Genomic DNA, 21983 nt, shown 5'->3' with positions numbered 1-21983 from the left:
AAATATTGAAGGCAAACACCATTAGCTTGATTTTGCAAAGAATGCACTCCACCTATTTGCACGGCAAAATTAAAAACAACGAGTCCAAATCCATCTTTGCCACTGAACGTGCTATCCGGGCCAGCTGGCAGGAGCCCCTGGTTCTGTGGGCATACCAGAAAGTCCACCAGGACTACCTCATCAGTCCAGGCCTGATATTTGGATGGGAGCAATGCGTGTTCACCAAACCGGTTTTCATTCAAAATTAGGAAAAGTAATCGAAATCAAATGGAATTATATTAGTTATATTACTTTTTTTTTTATATTACAATGAGAAGTGAAATAGTTTAACATTGCACCTTGTAATTGTACCCAACTACATTTTAAAGTATTTTTTCCCCCCCCACCAGCGCCCACATGTTCACACATGGAGATGCAGACCGTCAATGCTGGTTTCATTTTTTTTGTTTTTTGTTTTCTTGCTAAATCAATCATGACACACACCAGATATTATTCGGTGTGTGTCTATTTGCATATGAAGCCGCAAAAAAAAAAAAAATATATATATATATAAATATATATTTAAAAAAAAAAAAAACAACTGTCACGTGCTTCTATTGCGGGCGGGAGCGGAAATGCACTTCCGCCTTCCTGCTTGAACTCCAGCCCGGTTGTATTTATTCGAAACCGTCCCCACTTTGCTCCTTCGACGAGAAGAGTGCGGTGACTTCTGCGAATGCCCTTTTTTTAAAAAAACAAAAACAAAAAAAAACAAAAAACAAACAAAAATAAAAACTCTTCAAAGTTGTTTTCAGCACAATATGCGACAGTTGAAGGTATTTCCGGTGGCAGATGTTTCGAGCGAGTGAGTCGCGGTGCAACTTTCCGAACGGTTCGATTCACGAACATCCGTTTTGATCAATACTTGACTTTGAAAATTGTGTATAGTTATAGTTAGTTTTTTTTTTAATGACCCATCAGTTCGAGTTTCTTCAGGAGACTCATGGAACACAACGGAGCCGAGGACCGTCCCAGGCCAGACGGGGGACCCTTTAATAATTTCGGGACGGCGGTCGGGAACAGGCTCAAGCATCACGACAGGTCAATAGTAAAAGCGACTCCGTTTCACATCGTCAGTGATGTCGGATTTAACCGCAGCAGCGCAAGACCCGGTAGCTCTTCGGTAAAAAGATTGGCGTCTCCCGGCAGCCTGCTACTAGGCACCTCGGGACAACTGCATGCTCAACTTATTCAGAAGGAAGTGACTGATGCAGCGTCGGTGGCAACCTCAGACGCCCCAACATCCAAAACGACCAATGATCAAGCCAGATCAATTGAAGAAACTCGTACAAGTACACGTGGGGATGAGGTAAGAACCTCCGAATGTGCTTTGATGGAAAGTATCAATGTTCTCGTTGCCGCACATTTGATGAATGGCGCTGTCCTTGCACTTTGTTCCCCATGAAATATTATTATTATTGTGATCTGTCCAATCATTGTTCCTGACAGTGATCACTAGTGAAGATGCTCAGCCATAAGTGAAAGGACAGACTATCACACTGATAAAATGCTTAGCAATGAATTGAGCTAAACATGCTTTCATTTTACCGCCTTGTGATAATCCACTGCTTTCTCGATGTATATTGTTTTAGTATTGCCTCAATCTGTAGTAAATGAAAATCTTGGTGGTGGGGGTGGGGGGGAGACCTAAGAATGTGTTCTGGGATACTGGTCAACCCCTGATCTGTTCATTTCACTTGTCCCCCCTGCAAGAGAGGACAATAATATGTTCCAGTCTCGTGATAATCTGGTCCAGTAACTGTTATGCGTGTATAAATGAACTGCGGCAAAATAATAGTAGATGCAATACAGCAACAAAACTATTACTTGCCTTGTTCACGCTGTTTTCTTCCTTGGCAGAGCAAACTAGCAAGAGTGGAGTGGGGGATGACTGAGCATGAGTCAATTTCACTTATTGTAGGTTTTGACATTCTTAATTGTCATACAATTGTAAAAAAATAAGTGAACCGCTGTCGAGTAACACTGCTGCTTTGCTAGAATGGGGGACATTTGGAAAAACAACAACAACTTTTTAACTCATTCCCTGCCAATGCCGTCCAAAGACGTCATTCACAGTCCATCAATTCACTTATTGTAGTTTTTGACAATCTTAATTGTCATACAATTGTTAAAAATAAGTGAACCGCTGTCGAGTAACACTGCTGCTTTGCTAGAATGGGGGACATTTGGAAAAACAACAACAACTTTTTAACTCATTCCCTGCCAATGCCGTCCAAAGACGTCATTCACAGTCCATCAATTCCCTGCCAATGCCATCTAAAGATTTCAATGGCGTTTTTTTTAACGTGGATGGTCTTGTGCAGTTTGTGTGTGATCGTCAAGTCTCTGGATAACTGCAATGAGGATTGGCGCCCTGTAGAGGGCAACAATGCCTTGAGACAATGAGAAGAGGCAAACATAATGGCGGAAAAGAGAGAAGACAAAACGAAACAAATCTAAAAAAATAAATACAAAAAAAAAAAGCTTTCGGTACTAGAAATTTATTGCGCCAAGGCAAGAAAAATATTCCTGCGACCGACAGGAGTGACGCCTTAGATCATGTGGGGGAATAAACGATGACGCTCCGAGCCGATCGCTTTGTTGCAAAGCTATCTCGCAAAAGGTCTGGCTATATGGAGACATCCTCCCGGCCGCTTGCCAGCTGATCGTCTCCCGAACAGGATTTGAGTAAATGGGATCCGGAATCGTCATGAGTGAACTCCGTCTGGATAGCCAGCCGAGCTTCATCACGAGCTTCCCCCGACGAAGACGAAGGTAACTTGTTTGCAGCTCACGTTGGCTGCATTTAGCGAGCAAACGCGCTCCTTCAACCCTTGTGACATAAAAACCTAATTTAGTCCCACTAGTTCACATTACAATGCTAATGCAATGCTAATGCTAATTTTCAGCCGATACCGATCACACCGATCAGATCGGTGTAAATTCTATTCGCTGGTAATGGTATGTATTTTTTTCAAATTTACAGATTATGCAACCAGCAGACCTTCGACTCCCATTCCAGTACGCAGTGCAACCAAAAAAGGTAATTGAGAGCTTTCCCCCCCCTCCACGTCCCACGACAGCAATTTCAACAATGTGTTTTTATAGTAATATAGGTATATTTCTAAACTGCACAGGTTGTGCTTCAAGCAGAAGTAGACTGGTTTCAAGGAGAATGACAACCACACAAGATCCCATTTACTGCGACCGAAGATATATATATATATATATATATATATATATATATGTGTGTGTACTTGTAAATAAATATTTCTGTCAAAAGTACTTTCTCAGTGTTGTTTTATGTTCAGTTGTTTGAGATTGTTGAGAAGAAAAAGCCCCCTTTAAGAAATTATGAGTAAAATTGCATTCATGACATTAAAGTATTTACTTAGCGATGATATTTCAACAATGCACAATACAATCTTTTTTTTTTTAGTTATGTAAAGGCATTGATCCCCAAACTTTTCAGCGTCACTGACATTTTTGGTTGTTTATACCACAGAGATAAATAACCACGGTATATACTGTACAATATCTATGATTTACACATACCAACCGTATGCAGTATTCCGACAAGCGTTATGACAGTCAGGACACAGTGCCGTAAAGTGTCATGGTGTTGGTAAACGTCTTACTTCTATGATGGATCAGAATGAAAATCAGAATCATGTTTATTTGCCAAGTATGTCCAAAAAACACACAAGGAATTTGTTGGAGCCGCTCCAGTACGACAACAGACAGTCAAATTGACAGAGAATGCCTTTGAGACATAAATACATTGAGAAAACAACAGTCACTGAGCAATAAAGGGTTAATAGTTATCTGGTAATGCCGGTAAATCTTTTTTATTTCATTTTTTATTTTTTTGGCCAATTGTGCAAAAAGATGCAGAATCCTCTTGCACTGAGAGCAGTTCGAATGACTAATATTGCGATAGTCCGGTGCAATGACCATTGTGCAAAGGGCGCCGAGACTTCAAGCGCGTTGTGCGATAATCTGGGACAATGTTGATTGTGCAAATGTTGCAGATACTCCTCAGTCAGTGTGCAAATGGAGCAGATGCTACTCTGGCATGAGTGGCCGGTATCGGTCAACAACAGATATGCAAATAGTGCAGCGTGGCGAGACTACTACAGTGAGTGCACGAGTAATATATAGTTGGCCCCACAGAAATGTGACAACAAACTCAAGCCAAAAAATTGCCAGCATGTTGTAATGGAATTGTAGGTTAGGTGTTTAAGAGGTTGATGGCAAGCGGGAAGAAGCTGTTGGAATGTCTGCTAGTTCTAGTTTGCATTGATCGGTAGCGTCCACCTGAGGGAAGGAGCCGGAAGAGCTGGTGGCCAGGATGTGGAGGGTCCAAGAGGATTTTGCACGCTCTCACAGCTGTTCATGCTAATATTAGCTTCTAACTAGCCTGATAGCACACCAAGATGATCTTTGTCAGAAATTTGAATCAGCTAGAACGTGCTTGCCTATTTTAGATGCTCATGCATGACTGTCGCTTTGCCATGAAAGGCACGTTCTGTCTCGCAGGTTTTGCATCGCATTCCTCTTCACTATTTTTGGTAAAATGTAAAATTGCTCGCGCCAGTTAGCCGTAGTTTTTCCGGGTACGTCACATGTCTAACCTGGATGATCAAATACTGCACGTGTGTCACCAGAAAGATGCTGATGAGCACTGCTGCGTATGTGTCTCATGGCCATAAGGCAGACAACAGGTGAACATGTCGAGCAGAGAGAGGATTCAATCACTTCTGAGAAAAAAAAAAGAAAGATTAACAAAAAAAACAACGACGTTGACTATTAAAATAATTTTCAATGGTTTTGATAGTCGACGTAGTCGTAAGACCTGTGACTGGTCGGCTAATCTTGGCAGTCCTACTCTGAACGTGTTCAAACCCGTCTACTGTAAATTTGGTCTGTTTAACTTTGTCTCCAAAACATCAAACCTTGGCTGTCCCTCTGAAAAGCGCATGTGTAATGAATTCTATCCAACCCAGTCACTCCTAAAGAGAACTCTCAACATCTTCAATTCCATCAACTCCAGTTCTGCTTCCTGTTGTCTCTTCAGTTCCACTATCTCTTAAGCCGTACATCATGGGCAGCCTCACCACGGCTTTATAAACATTTCCCTTCATCTTAGCAGAGACTCTTCAATCGCATAACCTTCCCAACACTTTCCTCCACCCATTCCAATCTGCTTGGATGCGTTTCTTCACCTCCTGACCACACTCACCATTGCTCTGGACCAGGGATAGGCAACTGAAATGCCATTGCGTCATGGCGGTTTAGTTATGCCTAGATCAGACGACAGCATTTTAGCCCCGATATTGGCGCGATTAGCTGTTGCGGTCGATTTCCCAAATCAGGCCCGACATATTACGTCAGGAATGACAAAACTTCTTGAAGTGTGACATAATCCGATAGCCCTACGACGTCAAAATGAAAAGTCCAGCATGTTTTTTGGGATACCTTCCATGTAGTGTGACATCAATGACAACTCTCCGACAGCGCACCTTGACCTCGACCAATAAGGATTGCGTATTGTGACCAGTAGTTATGACTTCCCCCGGAGGGCCGCTACAGCTGTGAACCCATATAAATGAAAGATTACCTCATATACTGTAATTACATACAGTATACACAACACATTGATCAATAGCCAGTTTTGAAATCAGAAGCCTATAAAAAAAATTTTTTTTTCAACTATTATATTTCTTTCCAAAGGGGGATTGGTAACAAAAAATGCTTGCACATTTCTCAATGGCATTACACCTGAACACAATGAGCAATTTTGATTTGGTTTCGCGGGCCACATGAAATGATGTGGCGGGCCGGATCTGGCCCCCGGGCCACCAGTTTGACACTGGCGCTTTAGAGCATAACTGGACAGAACGGCAGGTTGTTTACATACAAACGTTAGTGCTAGGACTAGCTTGCTAGGCTACATAACGTTTTGTTGTCTGCCTGCGAGTCGTATTGTACTAAAAGTACTTCAACATATCTCAAGCTCTTCTTGAATGGACAGCCCACTCTTGATCACCGGTAACGACACCATGCTTTTCCTCTTTTTGTTTGGTCCGCGGGTCCTATTCTGCCCATCACTCAAGTTTTTTTTTTGTTGTTGTTTTTTTTTTTGGGTCATTTATACGTATAGACTCTTATTTTGAAACTCATGCTTTTATTTTGACGCACGTGCAATAGAAGCGGAAGCGCTGTTAGTCATGTGACGTGACCTGCACGAAGCTGAGCGAGAGAAAAAAGTTCTGGATGCAAATTTAAAAAGATTTCTAAATAGGATGGTTTATAAAAGGTACATACAATTTATGCATGTACCGTGCTCTCTAAGTTGCAATTGTAAATGAAAACACTGATTGATAATATTGTTGAAAATACACCTTTTTATGACATTTGAGATTTGCCCCATTTGATTTGAAACAAGATTGGCAACAAGATAACAATTGATAAATGTGAATATTATTTCTAATATTATTATCAATGTGGATATGCTGGTCCTGCCCACTTTGAGATGAAATTGGGTGGGATGTGGCCCGCGAACTAAAAGGAGTTTGACACCCCTGCTTGACATTTTTCTTTTTGTTTTATGTTGTGGATGCAAAATGTTTCATTATTGTCACTTTTTTTTGTCTTCTTTCCTTGAATGTAGTGAACTTTGACCTAGTACAGTTTATTTATTGATATATTTATTTTTTGTAAAGGTGTTGTACGCATTAGTAAGTAAAATATAAAGGTATGTTCACTGTTGTCTTCTTTCTAAAGCCTGCTGGGAGGACAACAACGTTGGAGCTGACAGACAGGCGGACTTCTGATTCACCTGACGTCACCGAGATTTGTGTTAAAAATGGTGAAAAATGAATTCCCTTCACTTCCACTTAAACTAACTCGGGTTTCCCCCCCATACACGAAAAAAAGAAACTCATCCCAAAGGAGACAAATTTAGCTTTTGACAGACACGGACATTTCTATCGTATCAGTTTACACCGTGTGTCTGCATTCTGATAATATACTAATACATGCATGGATCTGTGATTTTAGTATTTTAAACTTGATTCGGCGTCGTCAGACATGTTTTTGTTTGGAAGAGAAATTGTAACTTACAAAAGGTAAGTACATCATGAGTCAGAAACGGAAGGAGAAAATCTGTCGTAGTTCGTCTGGGATGTAGCGTTAATTCAACTGAGCTGCTGTACCGGTATTAGAATTTCTATAACACTTATTATAATCCAACGTACAGTTTCACAAATTTTCATTCCTTGTCGGTGCGAATGACCATCAAATTGTACTTAAACAGTCATTCAATATTATTTTTGTTTAATCAAGCATTTTTCTGATTTATGGTCACATTGTGTCATTTCAGATATCTTATTGGTAACTGTTTTTACCTATCAATTTTACCCACCTTCGAACATTGAGCAGGGTACTAGACAACATTTATGCAATTATAGTAGCATTAACATTTTAGGTAATGCATCAGCAGTGTTTTTCTCATGGATGATTTTTCTTCACAGCTGTAAAGAGGAAGAAAAGGAAGATGGGACTCTACAACTTTGTCCCAAAAAAGAAGGCAAAGCCCCTGAAACACCCGGTAAAGGTAAGTTCGTGTACACCGATGAATAGTATAAGGCTTTTGTGTCCTAAAAAGGGTTATTCTTCTCAAATTTTGTTCACGAGGTAGAAACCGCACTACCCATATTTGTTTCCAGGAATGTTTTGAGGTGTGATCAATCGAACTCCACATGATTGGCAGTACTCGTTTGATTCAAATTTCAACCCATCCCTACGCTGATGCAAAACGTTGAAAATTGTATTTCAGTCTCTTAATTCTGATAAACTCGATAAAAGTAACTTTGCATAACCAGGTTTAGCTGTTTTATTTCACAAATTGGTATGAATTAATTGCTCGTCGCATAAGGGCACTCAATGAGACAAAAGGAGTGGCCGTAACAGTCAATTAATTTCCTATGGCACTTATCAGGTTTTGGGTCTCAGGGAGCTGAAGCCGATCGATCCCAGGTTACAGCGGAAGTGCTCGGCAGTCAATCATAGGGCACATACAGTATCGAGACAGACATATCGTTGCTCTGTGGGAAGTGAAGAAATATTGTTTACATGGAAGTCAGGCAAGTGGCACTTTTACGCCGTCGGAGGCCTGTTCAGTCATTCTAACTATATTAATTGTGGTAAATGGATGACACTTGTATAGCGCTTTATCTACACTATCACAGTGTCCACGGCGCTTTACAAAATAAATACAATACTGTGCGCTTTCCCACAATACCGCAATAATTACTGCATCGTGAGATTAATACCGTGATAAAAGCGAACCAAGATCTAGCAAACATTTGAGTGCGCTTGACCGAACAAGCCAAGCTCAAGTTTCTCACGGGGAAGTAAAAATGTTAGGGCACTTGCCCGAACCATGCTATATTGAATCGTAATCCCACTGAATCAAACTCAATATAATTGTTCCACTTTAAAATCGTGTGTGGCTGACCTGTAAAGGTGACTGCAAGAGCACGGCGCAGAACGCTCACTGAGGTAAAAGAAGAACCATAGAGTGTCAGATGAACACTCAGAAATCACTGGGATGTGCCAACATCTCTGTTCACAAAGCTATCATATGTAAAATATTAAACAGGAATGGGGTTCATGTCGAACACCAAGAAGGAAGCTGTTGCTGTCTAAAAAAAAAAACAAAAAAAACATTGCTGCATGTTTGAAGTTTGCTAAAGAGCGCTTTGATGTTCCACAGCACTACAGGCCAAATATTCTGTGGACACATGAAACCAAAGTTCGAATTATTTGGGAGGAACCCACAATGCCATGTGTGTGTGTGGGGGGGGGGAGGGTAAATGGCACAGCACACCAAAGTCAAAAGCGTTGTGGAAGGAGCATCATGGTATGGGCGTGATTTTCTACTTCAGGGCCTGGACAGCTCTCTGTCCTCAACGGAAATATGTTTATTACACCGGCAGGCATGCAAGCAGAGATTCAGAGTTCGAGGTGCACGAACAGTGCTGCACCTCTTGAGCTGGGGCGGTGGGGACGATGCTTTCCTCGAAGGCACCTCAACAGTAGCCAGCAAGCAGACGAGCATCTCTCCAACAACTAGTTGCAATTTCATTTTTTTTTTTTTTTTTACATTTTAGTCCATAGTGGGACGCAAACCCGTGCCCTCTGACTCCAAAACTCAAGTCCTTACAGACTAAACTACTGCTGCGCCAATGTGAGCATGAATGGTTGTCTGTCTGTATACAGTATGTGCCTAGAGTGGAGTATTGCCTTTTACCCAAAGTCACCTGAGATAGGCTCCACTTACTTGTGACACTGAATAGGATTTGGAGTAGAAAATGGATGGATGAATATTGTATATATCTATATATATATTTTTTTTTTTTAACCCAAGATGCAAATCAACATATGTTTCCAATCGGAAATATGATTCTCAGAACGCCGTCCAGATGAGCTGTGTTGGAGTAGATGGGATTATATCTGAGATTAAAAACTATGGAGAAGGCTCAAGTCCAAGAAGTGAATCTTTCAGGGAAGCACAATTTGGCGAAGCAAGCCACGTTGAATACGCAGAGCTGAATTTGGACTGTCTTGATCTAAAAGGCCAGGAGGAGCTACTTTTACCACACTCCACAGGTAACTCCTACATCTCACTGACGAATGACATTTTTTCCCACAATTCCACAAACACTTTTCTACCCGTTGAAACTGTATCTCTGCATTTTGAACAGCAGTCGCTGAGGTGACAGAATCAGACTTTGCCGAAGAGTTGCCATTGTGCTGCTGTCGTATCGAGACTCCTCCCTGCGGAGGCAGATTGTCTGAACAGGATAAGACCTGTATGGCGATGGAGAACACAAATGGAATGGTAAAAACACAACTTTAGAGAAACCCTTTGGGGTCTCTGGGGTGATATTTCCATCCTGCCCAAAACTAATCATTGATTACTGTCGTGAATCCATCCACACCTTATTCAATTCTATACCATTATATTTTACGATTTAATTGAATTAGCTATACCACAGATCATTTACAAAGGGCGCAATAACACACCCAGCCACAAGTCTTCAAAGGCTATTTGTCATGAGAGAGAGTTGATCTTGCCCAAGATGGGACCATGCATCTCACTGGAGACTGTTTTTCAACTTAATATTTCCTTTAAGGTAAAACTTTCTGAGTAAAGAAACATTTTAACGCACACTTTTTATTATTCTTTTTTTACAAATCTTTTTGTTCAAAACAAAACTCGTGAAAATCGCTGAAAAATTCACTGAGGTAGGATTTCTTTTTTTTTAATTTAGTCTTTGTAGTATTACTTTTTAAATGTGCTCATGTCCAAAAGTCTCAATAGAAATGAGACTGCACATTGGTTCCTTACAGAGGACACCTATCTCCCTGGAGCCCCCGATCTTCACTACAGGGGTTGGTCTCTGCTCACGAGAGAAGGTTAGTAAAGTACAGTGACTCGGTGGCAGAGTGCAGGGAAAGTGGATGGAAATGGGAGCAAGAGGATTTGTTGGCGTGCAAACATCACATCCACTCAAAGACCTGAGACTGTGGCGAGCCAGATTCCATAGAGGAGCAAGAGAAATATCAAAGGAGGCAGGAAAGGCAAGCTTCTGGCTCTGGCTGGGGAGGCTCGACAAGACATGGAGAGCAGATATAAGCCGAAGGTTAGCGACAAGGTGTGGCATGGGGAACGCCATGTTCACTGCCCCGCCACCAAGAGATGTTGCAGGATAAGGGGCAAGGGTCAAGGAGTGGTGATCCCCTGCTGATGACCCTGTCGCTCCTTGTAACGATGGCTGAGAGTCTCAATTTCGCTATGGGGCGGCACCAGCCCAGGAGGCGCAGTTTCTGTTTACTCCCACAACTTACAAAAGGAAGCGGAACAAGAAAAGGACGACTCCGATCGGCTTTTGACACGAACATTGCTGCCGTATTAGATCGGAGAAATACGCGCACAGCCGATCACCGAAATCGTTGGGAAATTTATAACGATCTTCGATCTCGATCATGTAATCGCCAAGCCCAAAAAAAAAAACAAAAAAATTAAAATTACTTTTGTCTTTCTTTTTTTTTTTAAACTCTAAATCTGATAATACAGATATTGACATACTCAAAATGACTATTGTCCCATTTCAGGCAACTTCATCAAGTTTCCTAAGCTGAAGATGGTTGAATTTTCTCAGTCCTATTACAATACCAAAACCCATGACATGCATGTCAACTGTTTACTTTGTTTACCCCTGCAGAGAATTTGTATTTTGAAGGTGTAGGTTACATTTGAATGTAATATTTCTTTAAAAAAAAAATCAATTTTTATATACACACACAAGTACTTGAACTCCTCCACTTGAGGCAGGATCTCTGCTCTGACCTGGAGAGGGCACTCTTCCCTTTTCTGGTTGAGGACCATGGTCTCAGATTTGGAGGTGTTGATTCTCAGCCCAAACGGGTAATCGCAACCTCAAAGATAGGACAGCTCTGCTTCCTCAGCTTCACGAAACTCCTGCCTTGCACGGGATTTTGCCTCAGCGGGCACCAAAGCTGCATTCCACTTGGTCTACCAGTACCCATCTCGGCTTCCTCCAGAGTCCCAAAGGTGTAGGTAGGCTACCCTTTCGCCTGCCTTGTGTGACGTTACCACCGTTCAGCTGGCGCTTTTACACCTCAAACTCATCCATAAAGATGCCATCTCTCTCAGCATCACTGTAGCATCATTCAGGTGTGCAAAAGTATTTGTCCCTTCATCGAAAAAGATCCACAGTTGTGCAATGTAGCGTGTCTCACAGTCCAGACCTTAAATTGCTAAATGACATCATGGATCTGTCGTCTTAGCTGTTGCACGTCTGCTTTGTCACCCTGGTTGAAATACCTGTAGAACCGTTTTGAGGGTTGCTCCCAATTCATCCAAATGAGCCATTTGAGACCGATCCATAGTAATACTAAAATTCATATTGTGCAAGGAACATGCAATCTTTATTTTACAAGATAATATTTGAGTATATTTTAACTTCCAACAGTTTGGGGTCATGAATGACATTTTATTCTTTTTCCAGCTGAATCGTTGTCAGAGACTCGTGATGAAGCATGAAATGATGAGACCTTCCACCGCGGTCCATTTGCTGGTTCTGTGTGAGAGGCACAGGGCCAGCATGGTTAAACACCAGTGCTGCCCTGGCTGTGGGCTCTTCTGTAGTGCGGTGAGGGGAATCCCAAGCATCACACTTCCACTATCGCTGCCTCACATCGCAACTCAAAAATATGGAATATATTTCACATGAATATTTTGATGTTGGTCCTGCTGATACCTCCTCCTTTGCTGATTTTTCCCTTAGGGTACCTTCATGGAGTGCCAGCCCTATGGTAGCATTTCCCATCGCTTTCACAAGGACTGTGCCTCTATTTTGAAGGATCATAGGTTTTGCCCCCATTGTGGAGAGGATGCCAGTGGGGCAAAAGAGGTCACAGTACACACACCCTCCCTCCAAAGATCAAACACAGGGCCATCACTTCCCGCTGTACCACCAAGACCTGTTACACAGATACTCAAGGCTAAAAAGACGTGCGAGCCACAAAGGAGTAGAGAGCTGAATTTCAGCAGGTAAGATAAGAAATTTATTTATTTATTTGTAATCATCTAATACAATGAACAATACAAAATACAAAGGACACGAAGAGCTCACTTCCTTTGTATATGTTCGATTGCTACAGTGGCACTGCAGGCGGAATGCCGAATGAATCACTAGAGAGTATACTGATGGGACTAGATGATGATGAAAAGTAAGGTTACATTTGAAATCCTTCTTGGTTGTGGAAATAAGCGCTGCATTGGAAAGTAGCTTGCACTTCAACATAAATAATTTGACCTTTTTTTTTTTTTTTTTTTTTTTTTTGTAGCCTGAAACCAACAAAAGTCAATTACCCTACCAGGCAGCTATACATTTCTGCAAAAGAAGGAGAGCTCCAGAGGGTCATTCATCTCTTGGGTAACTTAAATGTTTCTTTTGTCCCTTGTCTTATAAGCGACACAAACTGCTTTGAGTTAACAAAGTGTACTTTTCGCGCCATTATGAATACTGTCACCGACCAACTTTGTCTACTGCAGTTGATGGAAAGGATCCCAACTTTCTGATGGATGCCCAAAACAAACGCACACCCCTACATGCTGCTGCTACTGAAGGGCATAAGGAAATTTGCCATATGCTAATCCAGGTGAGGCAAAGTTTCAAAGCTTTACTCAGTTTGCAAAATCCATCAGTCGACAATTTGAGAAACATTATTTTGCCTTTGCTTCGGATTACTAAATAGGGCATCTTTTGAATGCAGTTATTCCCCCACCCCCCAAATCTATTTAGAAATGTATTATTTTCACGACCATAGGGCGCACCGTATTAAAAGGCGCAGTCTCAGTTACGGGGTCTATTTCTGTATTTAACACGTACATAAGGCGCACTGCATTATTGGGCGCAGGCATGGTAAAACATGCCCTCGCTTAAAACATACGGTAGCGTGCACGCACGCTAAAACAATGTTTTTAAAAAGGCAGCGGGAGCAAAACGGAATTCGGTTGTACTTTATTGAAGTGTTTAACAATGTACTCACGCTATTTTTTTGATCAATCCTCATCCACAAACCCATTAAAGTCCTCGTCTTCTGTATCCAACATGAGCAGTTGGGCAAGTTCTCCATCAGACACGCCAGGTTCCCTCTCGTCATTGTCGGAGTCGGTCTCGTTGCCGTGCGGCTCCTCAGAAATGATGCCGGCTTTTACGGAAGCTCGAACAACAGTGCAAGCAGACACGTTAGCCCGAGCATCCACAATCCAGTCACAAATTTTGAGGGTGGATGCGTTATCTGGCTGTCCCTCTGATGAGTTCATTTCAATAGCTATCCAACCTGGTCACTCCTAGAGAGAACCTCAACATCTTTATTTCAGCCGCTTCAGCTTCTACCGCCGCTCTTGTAGGTCGACCTATGTTCCTGCCTCTTCTGGAAGAAAGTGTTCACAACAACGATTTCCATCCTTTTTGCCTAGTCTACCACCATCTGTCCCTCCAAGTAACTTTCCTGGATGCCAACCTTACCCATCACTTCTTCATCACCCCTGTTTCCTTCACAAACATGTCCATTATAATATGCACCAATCACGACTCTCTCTCTCTCTGTCTCGGATGCTCAGAATTAATTCGTCTAGCGCCTTCCAGAATTTCTCTTTCACCTCTAGGTCACACCCTTCCTGTGGGGCATAGCCACTAATCACATTATACATAACACCCTCAATTTCAAGTTTCAGGCTCATCACTTGATCTGATACCTTTTTCATCTCCAAGACACTCTTAGCTAACGCTTCCTTTAAAATAACCCCTACTCTATTTCTCTTCCCATCTACACCCTGGTAAAATAATTTGAACCCTGCCCCTAAACTTCTCGCCTGACTGCCTTTCCACCTGGTCTCCTGGACACACAATGTATCAACCTTTCTCCTAATCATCATGTCAACCAACTCCCGAGCTTTTCCTGTCATAGTCCCAACATTTGAAGTCCCCACATTCAGTTCTAGGCTCTGTGCTTTCCTCTTCCCTTTCTGCCTAAGAACCCACTTTCCACCTCTCCTTCGTCTTTGACCCACAGTAGCTGAATTTCTACCGGCGCCGGTGGCAGACGTTAACCCGGGCCACGACCGAGCCGGTATGGAATTCTTTGGATGAACGCTCATATTTGCAAATATTGAAGCCGGATGCCCTTCCTGGCGCAACCTTCTGCATTTATCCGGCTCGGGACCGGCCTACAGTTTGCACTGGCCGGTGTCCCCCATAGGGCTGCATTTATGTGGCATGCTCTTAACCTGGAATTGTCTGCCATTCGTTTGTCTGGATTCTGTGCTCACTGACCTAAAGGGTACAGCAAAAGAAATGCCTGTGGTTTGATTTCGAGGCACCGACGACAATGTTTTAGATGATGACTTTGCTTGTTTGTTAGTTTTTCTGCTTTGTGCACCTCAATTTTCCGTGGTCCGGCTCAAATGTGTTAATTTTGTGTCCTTGGAAATTAATTACAAAGTTTTGTAGAAGTAATTGATAAGTTGAAGAGAAAAACTGCTGCTAAAGAAGTGTACAAACTATGTTAATACATGTTGAGGTTATGAGCTACAGTATGTGTGTGTTTGTAGGCTGGAGCCAACCTGGAAATGTTTGATGAAGAGCAGAGAACACCCCTGATGGCAGCTTGTGAAAATAACCATTTAGAGACTGTAAAGTACCTGATTCGGGCTGGAGCAGCTATTAACCACAAGGTTAGTTCTTACACAAATAAACACGCACACACACACACACATGCACACACAAGCAGACACACACTCTAGAGGATGGTTGTTGACTTAATTTTCATCCTGAGCCACATCAGCATTTTGGTTATGCTCAACTGACCATTTTTAGCAGTAAGACTGTAACTAGTACTGTATGTCAAATGAAATCTTATGATGATTAACATAAATGGACATCAGTTTCCCTTGCCCGGAACGGGGGTCACCGGGGCCCTCCTCTGGAGCCAGGCCTGGACGTGGGGCTCGAAGGCGAGTGCCTGGTGGCCGGGCCTGCACCTATGGGGCCTGGCCGGGCACAACCCAAAAGGGTAATGTGGGTCCCCCTTCCCATGGGCTCACCACCTGTGGGAGGGGCCATACGGGTCTGGTGCAGTGTGAACTGAGCGGTGGCCAAAGGCAGGGCTTGGCTGTTGGCTATTACCGGCTACATAAGCCGGCTCTAGGGACGTAGAACGTCACCTCTCTAGCGGGGAAAGAGCCTGAGCTAGTGTGTGAGGTCGAGAAGTTCCGACTAGATATCGTCGGGCTTGCTTCCACATACGGCTTGGGCTCTGGTATCAGTCCTCTCGAGAGGGGTTGGACTCTCTTCCACTCTGGAGTTGCCCACGGTGAGAGGAGCCGAGCATGTGTGTTTATACTTATTGCCCCCTGTCTCGGTGCCTGTACATTGTGCTTCACCCCGGTGGACGAGAGGGTGTCGTGTCCTCCCTCCGCCTTCGGGTGGGGGGACGGTTCCTGACTGACAGCAGTTAAGAGTACCCGCCCTTTTTGGTGTCTTTGGAGGGAGTGCTGGGGAGCGTGCCCGCTGGGGTCTCCGTTGTTCTGCTGGGGGACTTCAATGCTCACGTGGGTAATGACAGTGAGACCTGGAAGGGCGTGATTGGGAGGAACGGCCCCCCCGATCAGAACCCATGCGGTGTTTTGTTATTGGACTATTGTGCCCCTTACGGTTTGTGCATAATGAACAGTAGGTTCAAGCATAAGGGTGTTCATACATGCACTTGGCAACTTTGTGGTCGTGTCATCGGACTTGCAGTCGCATGTCTTGGACACTCGGGTGAATAGAGGAGCGGAGCTGTCAACTGATGGTGTGTTGGCTCCGATGGTGGGGGAAGATGCCGCTCTGAAATGGCAGGCCCAAACGTATTGTGAGGGTCTGCAGGGAACATCTGGCAGAATCCCCTGTCAGAAGAAGTTTCAAATCCCACCTCCGGCAGAGCTTCACCCAAGTCCCGGGGGAGGCGGGGGACATTGAGTCCGAGTGGACCATGTTCTGCGCCTCCATAGCTGAGGCGGCCGACCAGAGCTGTGGCCGAAAGGGGGTCGGTGCCTGTCGTGGTGGCAACCCCTGAACCTGTAGGTGGACACCAGCGGTAAAGGATGCTGTCAAGATGAAGAAGGAGCCCTTCGGCCACTTTTGGCCTGTGGGTCTCCTGAGGCAGCTGAATAGCCGAAGCGGAATACAGCTTTGGTGGCCACTGAGGCAGAAACTCGCGTGTGGGAGGAGTTCGGAGAGCCCATGGAAAATGACTTCTGGACTGCTTTGAGGAAATTCTGGTCCACCATCCGGCGTATCAGGAGAGGGTAGCAGTGCACCAGCAACACTGTGTTTAGTGGGGATGGGGCGCTGCTGACCTAGACTCGGGACGTTGTGAGTCGGTAGGGAAAATACTTCGAAGACCTACTCACTTCCAACAAGACGCCTTCCGAAAGGCTCTGGATGTTGTGTTGCTCTCCTGGTAGACACACCTCTGCAACATCGTGGACATCGGGGACAGTGCCTCTGGATTTGCAGGCTGGGATGGTGGGGGGACCGGAGTATCTTCTCTCATCCAGTGATTCCCAATCAGTGTGCCGTGGCACATTAGTCTGCCATGAGCAATCTTCAGGTGTGGAGGGAAAATTATCAAATTTTACTCAACTGCTCAATAAAAGTATTCATTCACAAGAAATAATGTATCTTTGTTCCTCTATTCATGTCAGTGAGGCATAGTGACAGATGGAAAAAATAAATGCTCTTCTATTAGATGGCACGAAGTATATAGAGTAATTACTGTGTACCTACTTTTTGTGACATTATTGTTTGTTGGTGTGCCTTGAGATTTTCCAATTGTAAAATATGGGCCTTCGCTCCATAAAGATTGGAAATCACTGCTCTTGTCAGGTCATGTTTTATAATCAGTCAGGTCAAACCAACATTACAACATGAAAGAAATAATGGGAGCTAACTTACTGTAGTTGAATTACTTGATTGTAATTAAATGACCTCACTTACCACGAAACTTTCGAGCATGATTCAACAGAAGGCCAGCATGTTTACGCACAACCGTTATTGCTAGCACTAGCTTGCTAGTCTACAAAACGTGTTGTTGTCTGCTCGCGAGCGTTATTGTATTAAAAGTACGTGAACATACCTAAAGCAAGCCTTAAATGAACGTAAACTCCCGAGCACCGGTGACCACCAGCACACGTGTTTCCCCATTTTGTTTTTATAATACACACATTGCGACGTAACGAGTGTATCCGGTCCCATTTGAGTTGACAAGATAAAGCCCAGTGATCATCAAAGACGGGATGCGGTGGCATCTGTATCCAAGATTTTATTGCAGTAGTCTGACGTAGTGCAATCGTGAAAGACCAAATTTGTCTTGTTGTCTGTCCCACACCGCTGACATTTATTTTTTTTTTTTTACTCTTGGTCATCAGATATTTACAGTACTACGTCAAAAGACAAGGGTAAAAATAAACTAGCTTTTGAATTCAAATATACTGTACACGATGGCGACGAGGAGTAAATCTCTTTTGTGGATCATTGATCGGATCGGCGAATTGCGACATTAAAGCCGATCAGCATAAAATGTTAATTATCGGCCGATACCGATCAGGCCGATCAGATCGGTGTAAAGTCTACTTTGTATCGGTCCGTGGTGGTGAAGGAGGAGGGAAGCCGAAAGGTGAAGCTCTCAATTTACTGGTCGATCTACGTTCCTACCCTCACCTATGGTCACGAGCAAAAGACCAAGATCCCGGATACAAGCGGCCAAAATGAGTTTCCTCCGCAGGGTGTCCGGGCTCTCCCTTAGAGATAGGGTGAGAAGCAAAACCGGTTTGATTGGATTTTGAAAAATAATTGGATTGGATTTTGAAAAATAACCTTTCCAAGGTGTTGAAAGTAGCCCCAGTCAAAGTGGTTGTTATAACCATGTTCAATAGATTTGTCTTTTTTCTGATCAAATGTCCTTCCACTTCTCCCATTTTGTTTAATGCCAATCTTACTTTCACCTTAGGATGTAATGGGTTTCACCTGCCTGCATCTGGCATCGAAACTGGGACATTATGACATTGTGCAACATCTGCTCTCCAGGACATCCAAGTACATCAACTGCCAGGTAGAAACATTGTACTGCCATTTAGTAACCACTGAGCAATAACCAGTAACCACTTGATAATACTCAGCTCTCTCTTCTATTGAGCGTACATCTCAACGGTAATTAGTGATATTTGTGTACGAGTGTGTATGTGGTTTACATGAGTAGTGGAACATGTGCATGAGCAGGATGAAGGTGGATGGACTCCCATCACCTGGGCAATAGAGCACAAGCACAAGGAGGTGTTCTACCTCTTGCAGGTCAAAGGGGCGGACGTCAACATCAGAGACAAGGTAATTTGAGACACCGTTGATATTTGCAGTTCTTCCACACTTCTCTCACATGTCAAATACCCTATCACAGTGACTTATTCAAAATGATAGATTTACACAAAATGGACGGTTACCTATTACGTTCCCTTCTCGAAACATTTTCTGTTAGCTTTCAAGAGCCAGTTAAGCACAGCGACTACAACCTCAACTGTACAAAATCACACAGATGCGGCAGTATGTTAAGGTTTTTTTTTTTTCTTTTTTAATCCTAAGTGCAATACTCAAATATAAATAACACTGAAGACTATTACTCTATTATAATAGGGAATAATTGTGTGTTTTTGATCTTTTATTTTTATCTTCAACGCTGCTAATCATGAGTAGTTGCCAAAATAATTTTCATTGTTCCTGTACAGTGACCATTATGTTCTTTTTAAAACTCAAGCGATGGCAAATACGTCGCTTCCTCGGTTTGTGGGTAGCTCGACCTCACTTACACTTGACCAAAATGAGTTTTTCTTTTTCCCCCCCTTCATGCTCTTGATGAACAACATGATGGCTGCAGCAGAATTAACCCAGAAGTCGACAGAAACATTTTGTCGGGCAATTTGAAGTAATTGATTCGGAGTTTCTCAAGATAATAACCTAAAAACACACTGTCAAAACGACAAAGTTCATTTGGGGGGAAAAGGGAAAGTTTTAGTTTTTTCAAATCAATCTCCAGAGTTAAACCCTATTGTGCATGTGTTTTAGATGCTAAAGATGAGACTAAAGGGAATAACAAAACAAACAACAACTGAAAGAGGCAGTGGCGGAAGCCTGTAAAAGCATCACAAAAGATGTCAATGGGTCACTAGTTGTATGCAAAAACTAAAAGATTTGCATCTAAATATTTCGTCATCTAGTCAAATGAGCAGTGCAGAAAACGTGCAAAGAATGAGTTCAGTTTCACTTCAGTTTAGTTCAGAATTGTTGAGATATACCGTTAAAACTCTTTTCACCATCTCAGTTGAACAGATTAATTTGAGGTTGGGCTAAAAACAAGTCAAAAGTATGGACTTGGTCTTGGGTATACTTTCTGGGTATGAGTTGGCCCTCCTCCATTATGTAAGTACTGAGTGCTTTTATTCCATCAGGGGCTATCCGTTTGCAATTGCTACTAGTTACTTTGTCTACACTGGCTTAAAAGAACAACAAAAAAATGAATACAACAACAAAATACAGCAACACGGTACGCAAAAATCAATAATAGATTAGTTAAAAGCAAACCGGTTATAATGGATATGCCTGTTTAAAATATTGAAATCGGAGCCCAGGTTGAACAATATAAAATTAATACCACAGTCACAATAAAATACAGCGACACAGTAGAATCAATAAGAATCAATAAGTAGAATCAATAATAGATTTGTTAAATCCAAACCAGTTACAGTGGATGTGCCTGTTAAAATATTGAAATCGGAGCCCAGACAAAAAAAAAGAACCTAAAAGGTAAAGTATGGACTACAGTCCAGTGTTCCCTCGTTTTTCTCGGTTAGTGGGGACCAGAACCCCCCGCGAAAGGTGAAAAGCCGCTAAGTAGGTTTGCATTTCATAAACTCGATCTTGTAAATCTTTCCCTCAATAAGGCAGTGATGCATAAAATATATGTTAGATAAGATAAAAAAAAAAACCCAAAAAAACCAAAGGGAACGTGTGGAAATTATAAAAATATATAACGTAATGCATAGAGGTTGGGTTAGCCAGGTCTTTTGTTCCTCATGCAACATCCTGCTGCAGCAAAACAAAACTAATTGGCGGCTAAAAAGAGGTTACCACCCCAGCACTGCAATGTTCTCGGTCAGTTACCGTCGGATGCTCAGGAAGTTGTGAGCTGCCATGGTGAAGCAGCCACACGTTGTCCTCCCAACATCCTCCTCTTCTCACGGCCTACATGAAGTCTGGCCAACATTCAAGGGGAAAACCTGTTTGAAGTTTGGATTTGAAATACATCTTTTGTTATACCAGTCCGAGAGCTTTTCTGGCACACTTCGTGCATTATTTCACTTACAACCCCAATTCCAATGAAGTTGGGAGGTTGTGTTAAACATAAATAAAAACAGAATACAATGATTTGCAAATCATGTTCGACCTATATTTAATGGAATACAGTACAAGGACAAGATATTTAATGTTCAAACTGATCAACTTTATTGTTTTTAGCAAATAATCTTTAACTTAGAATTTTATGGCTGCAACACGTTCCAAAAAAGCTGAGACAGGGTCGTGTTTACCACTGTGTTACATCACCTTTTCTTTTAACAACATTCAATAAACGTTTGGGAACTGAGGACACGAATTGTTGAAGCTTGGTCGGTGGAATTCTTTCCCATTCTTGCTCGATGTACAACTTCGGCTGTTCAACACTCCGGGGTCTCCGTTGTCGCATTTTACGCTTCATAATGCGCCACACATTTTCAATGGGAGACAGGTCTGGACTGCAGGCAGTCCAGTCTTGTACCCGCACTCTTTTACTACAAAGCCACACTGTTGTAATACGTCCAGAATGTGGTTTGGCATTGTCTTGCTGAAATAAGCAAGGGCTTCCATGGAAAAAGATGTTGCTTGGATGACAGCACATGTTTCTCCAAAACCTGCATGTACCTTTCAGCATGAATGGTGCCTTCACAGATGTGTAAGTTACCCATGCCATTGGCACGAACACAGCCCCATACCATCACAGATGCTGGCTTTTGAAGTTTGCATCCATAACACTCCGAATGGTTCTTTTCCTCTTTGGCCCGGAGGACGCGACGTCCACCATTTCCAAAAACAATTTGAAATGTAGACCCGTCGGACCACAGAACACTTTTCCACTTTGCATCGGTCCATCTTAGATGAGCTCGGGCCCAGAGTCGTCGGCGGCGTTTCTGGGTGTTCTTGATAAATGGCTTTTGC

At 42.8% G+C, this 21983-nt stretch overlaps 1 protein-coding gene across 8 annotated transcripts in view; it reads left to right on the top strand.

The window, feature by feature from the left end:
- Nucleotides 1-638: 638 nt before the first annotated feature.
- Nucleotides 639-21983, top strand: part of ehmt1a (euchromatic histone-lysine N-methyltransferase 1a) — a 40402-nt gene continuing 19057 nt past the window's right edge. For 2 of the 8 annotated variants that reach the window (XM_061673161.1, XM_061673159.1), the window contains exons 1-15: nt 639-844; nt 961-1348; nt 6826-6910; nt 7575-7657; nt 9516-9714; nt 9810-9946; nt 10459-10524; nt 12141-12284; nt 12420-12685; nt 12796-12864; nt 12982-13070; nt 13190-13296; nt 15254-15376; nt 18694-18795; nt 18963-19067. In XM_061673161.1, coding sequence (XP_061529145.1) covers nt 801-844; nt 961-1348; nt 6826-6910; nt 7575-7657; nt 9516-9714; nt 9810-9946; nt 10459-10524; nt 12141-12284; nt 12420-12685; nt 12796-12864; nt 12982-13070; nt 13190-13296; nt 15254-15376; nt 18694-18795; nt 18963-19067 — 2007 coding nt within the window. In that variant the 5' untranslated portion in view covers nt 639-800. Of the gene's footprint in view, nt 845-960; nt 2815-3025; nt 3083-6825; nt 6911-7574; nt 7658-9472; nt 9715-9809; nt 9947-10458; nt 10525-12140; nt 12285-12419; nt 12686-12795; nt 12865-12981; nt 13071-13189; nt 13297-15253; nt 15377-18693; nt 18796-18962; nt 19068-21983 lie in introns of those variants that run through there. The other 6 variants (XM_061673163.1, XM_061673165.1, XM_061673160.1 and 3 more) reach the window with 6 other exon arrangements.

This window comes from Phycodurus eques, chromosome 3 (genome assembly GCF_024500275.1).
Source record: "Phycodurus eques isolate BA_2022a chromosome 3, UOR_Pequ_1.1, whole genome shotgun sequence".
NCBI lineage: Eukaryota > Metazoa > Chordata > Actinopteri > Syngnathiformes > Syngnathidae > Phycodurus > Phycodurus eques.
This window is presented reverse-complemented; position numbering and strand designations above follow the sequence as displayed.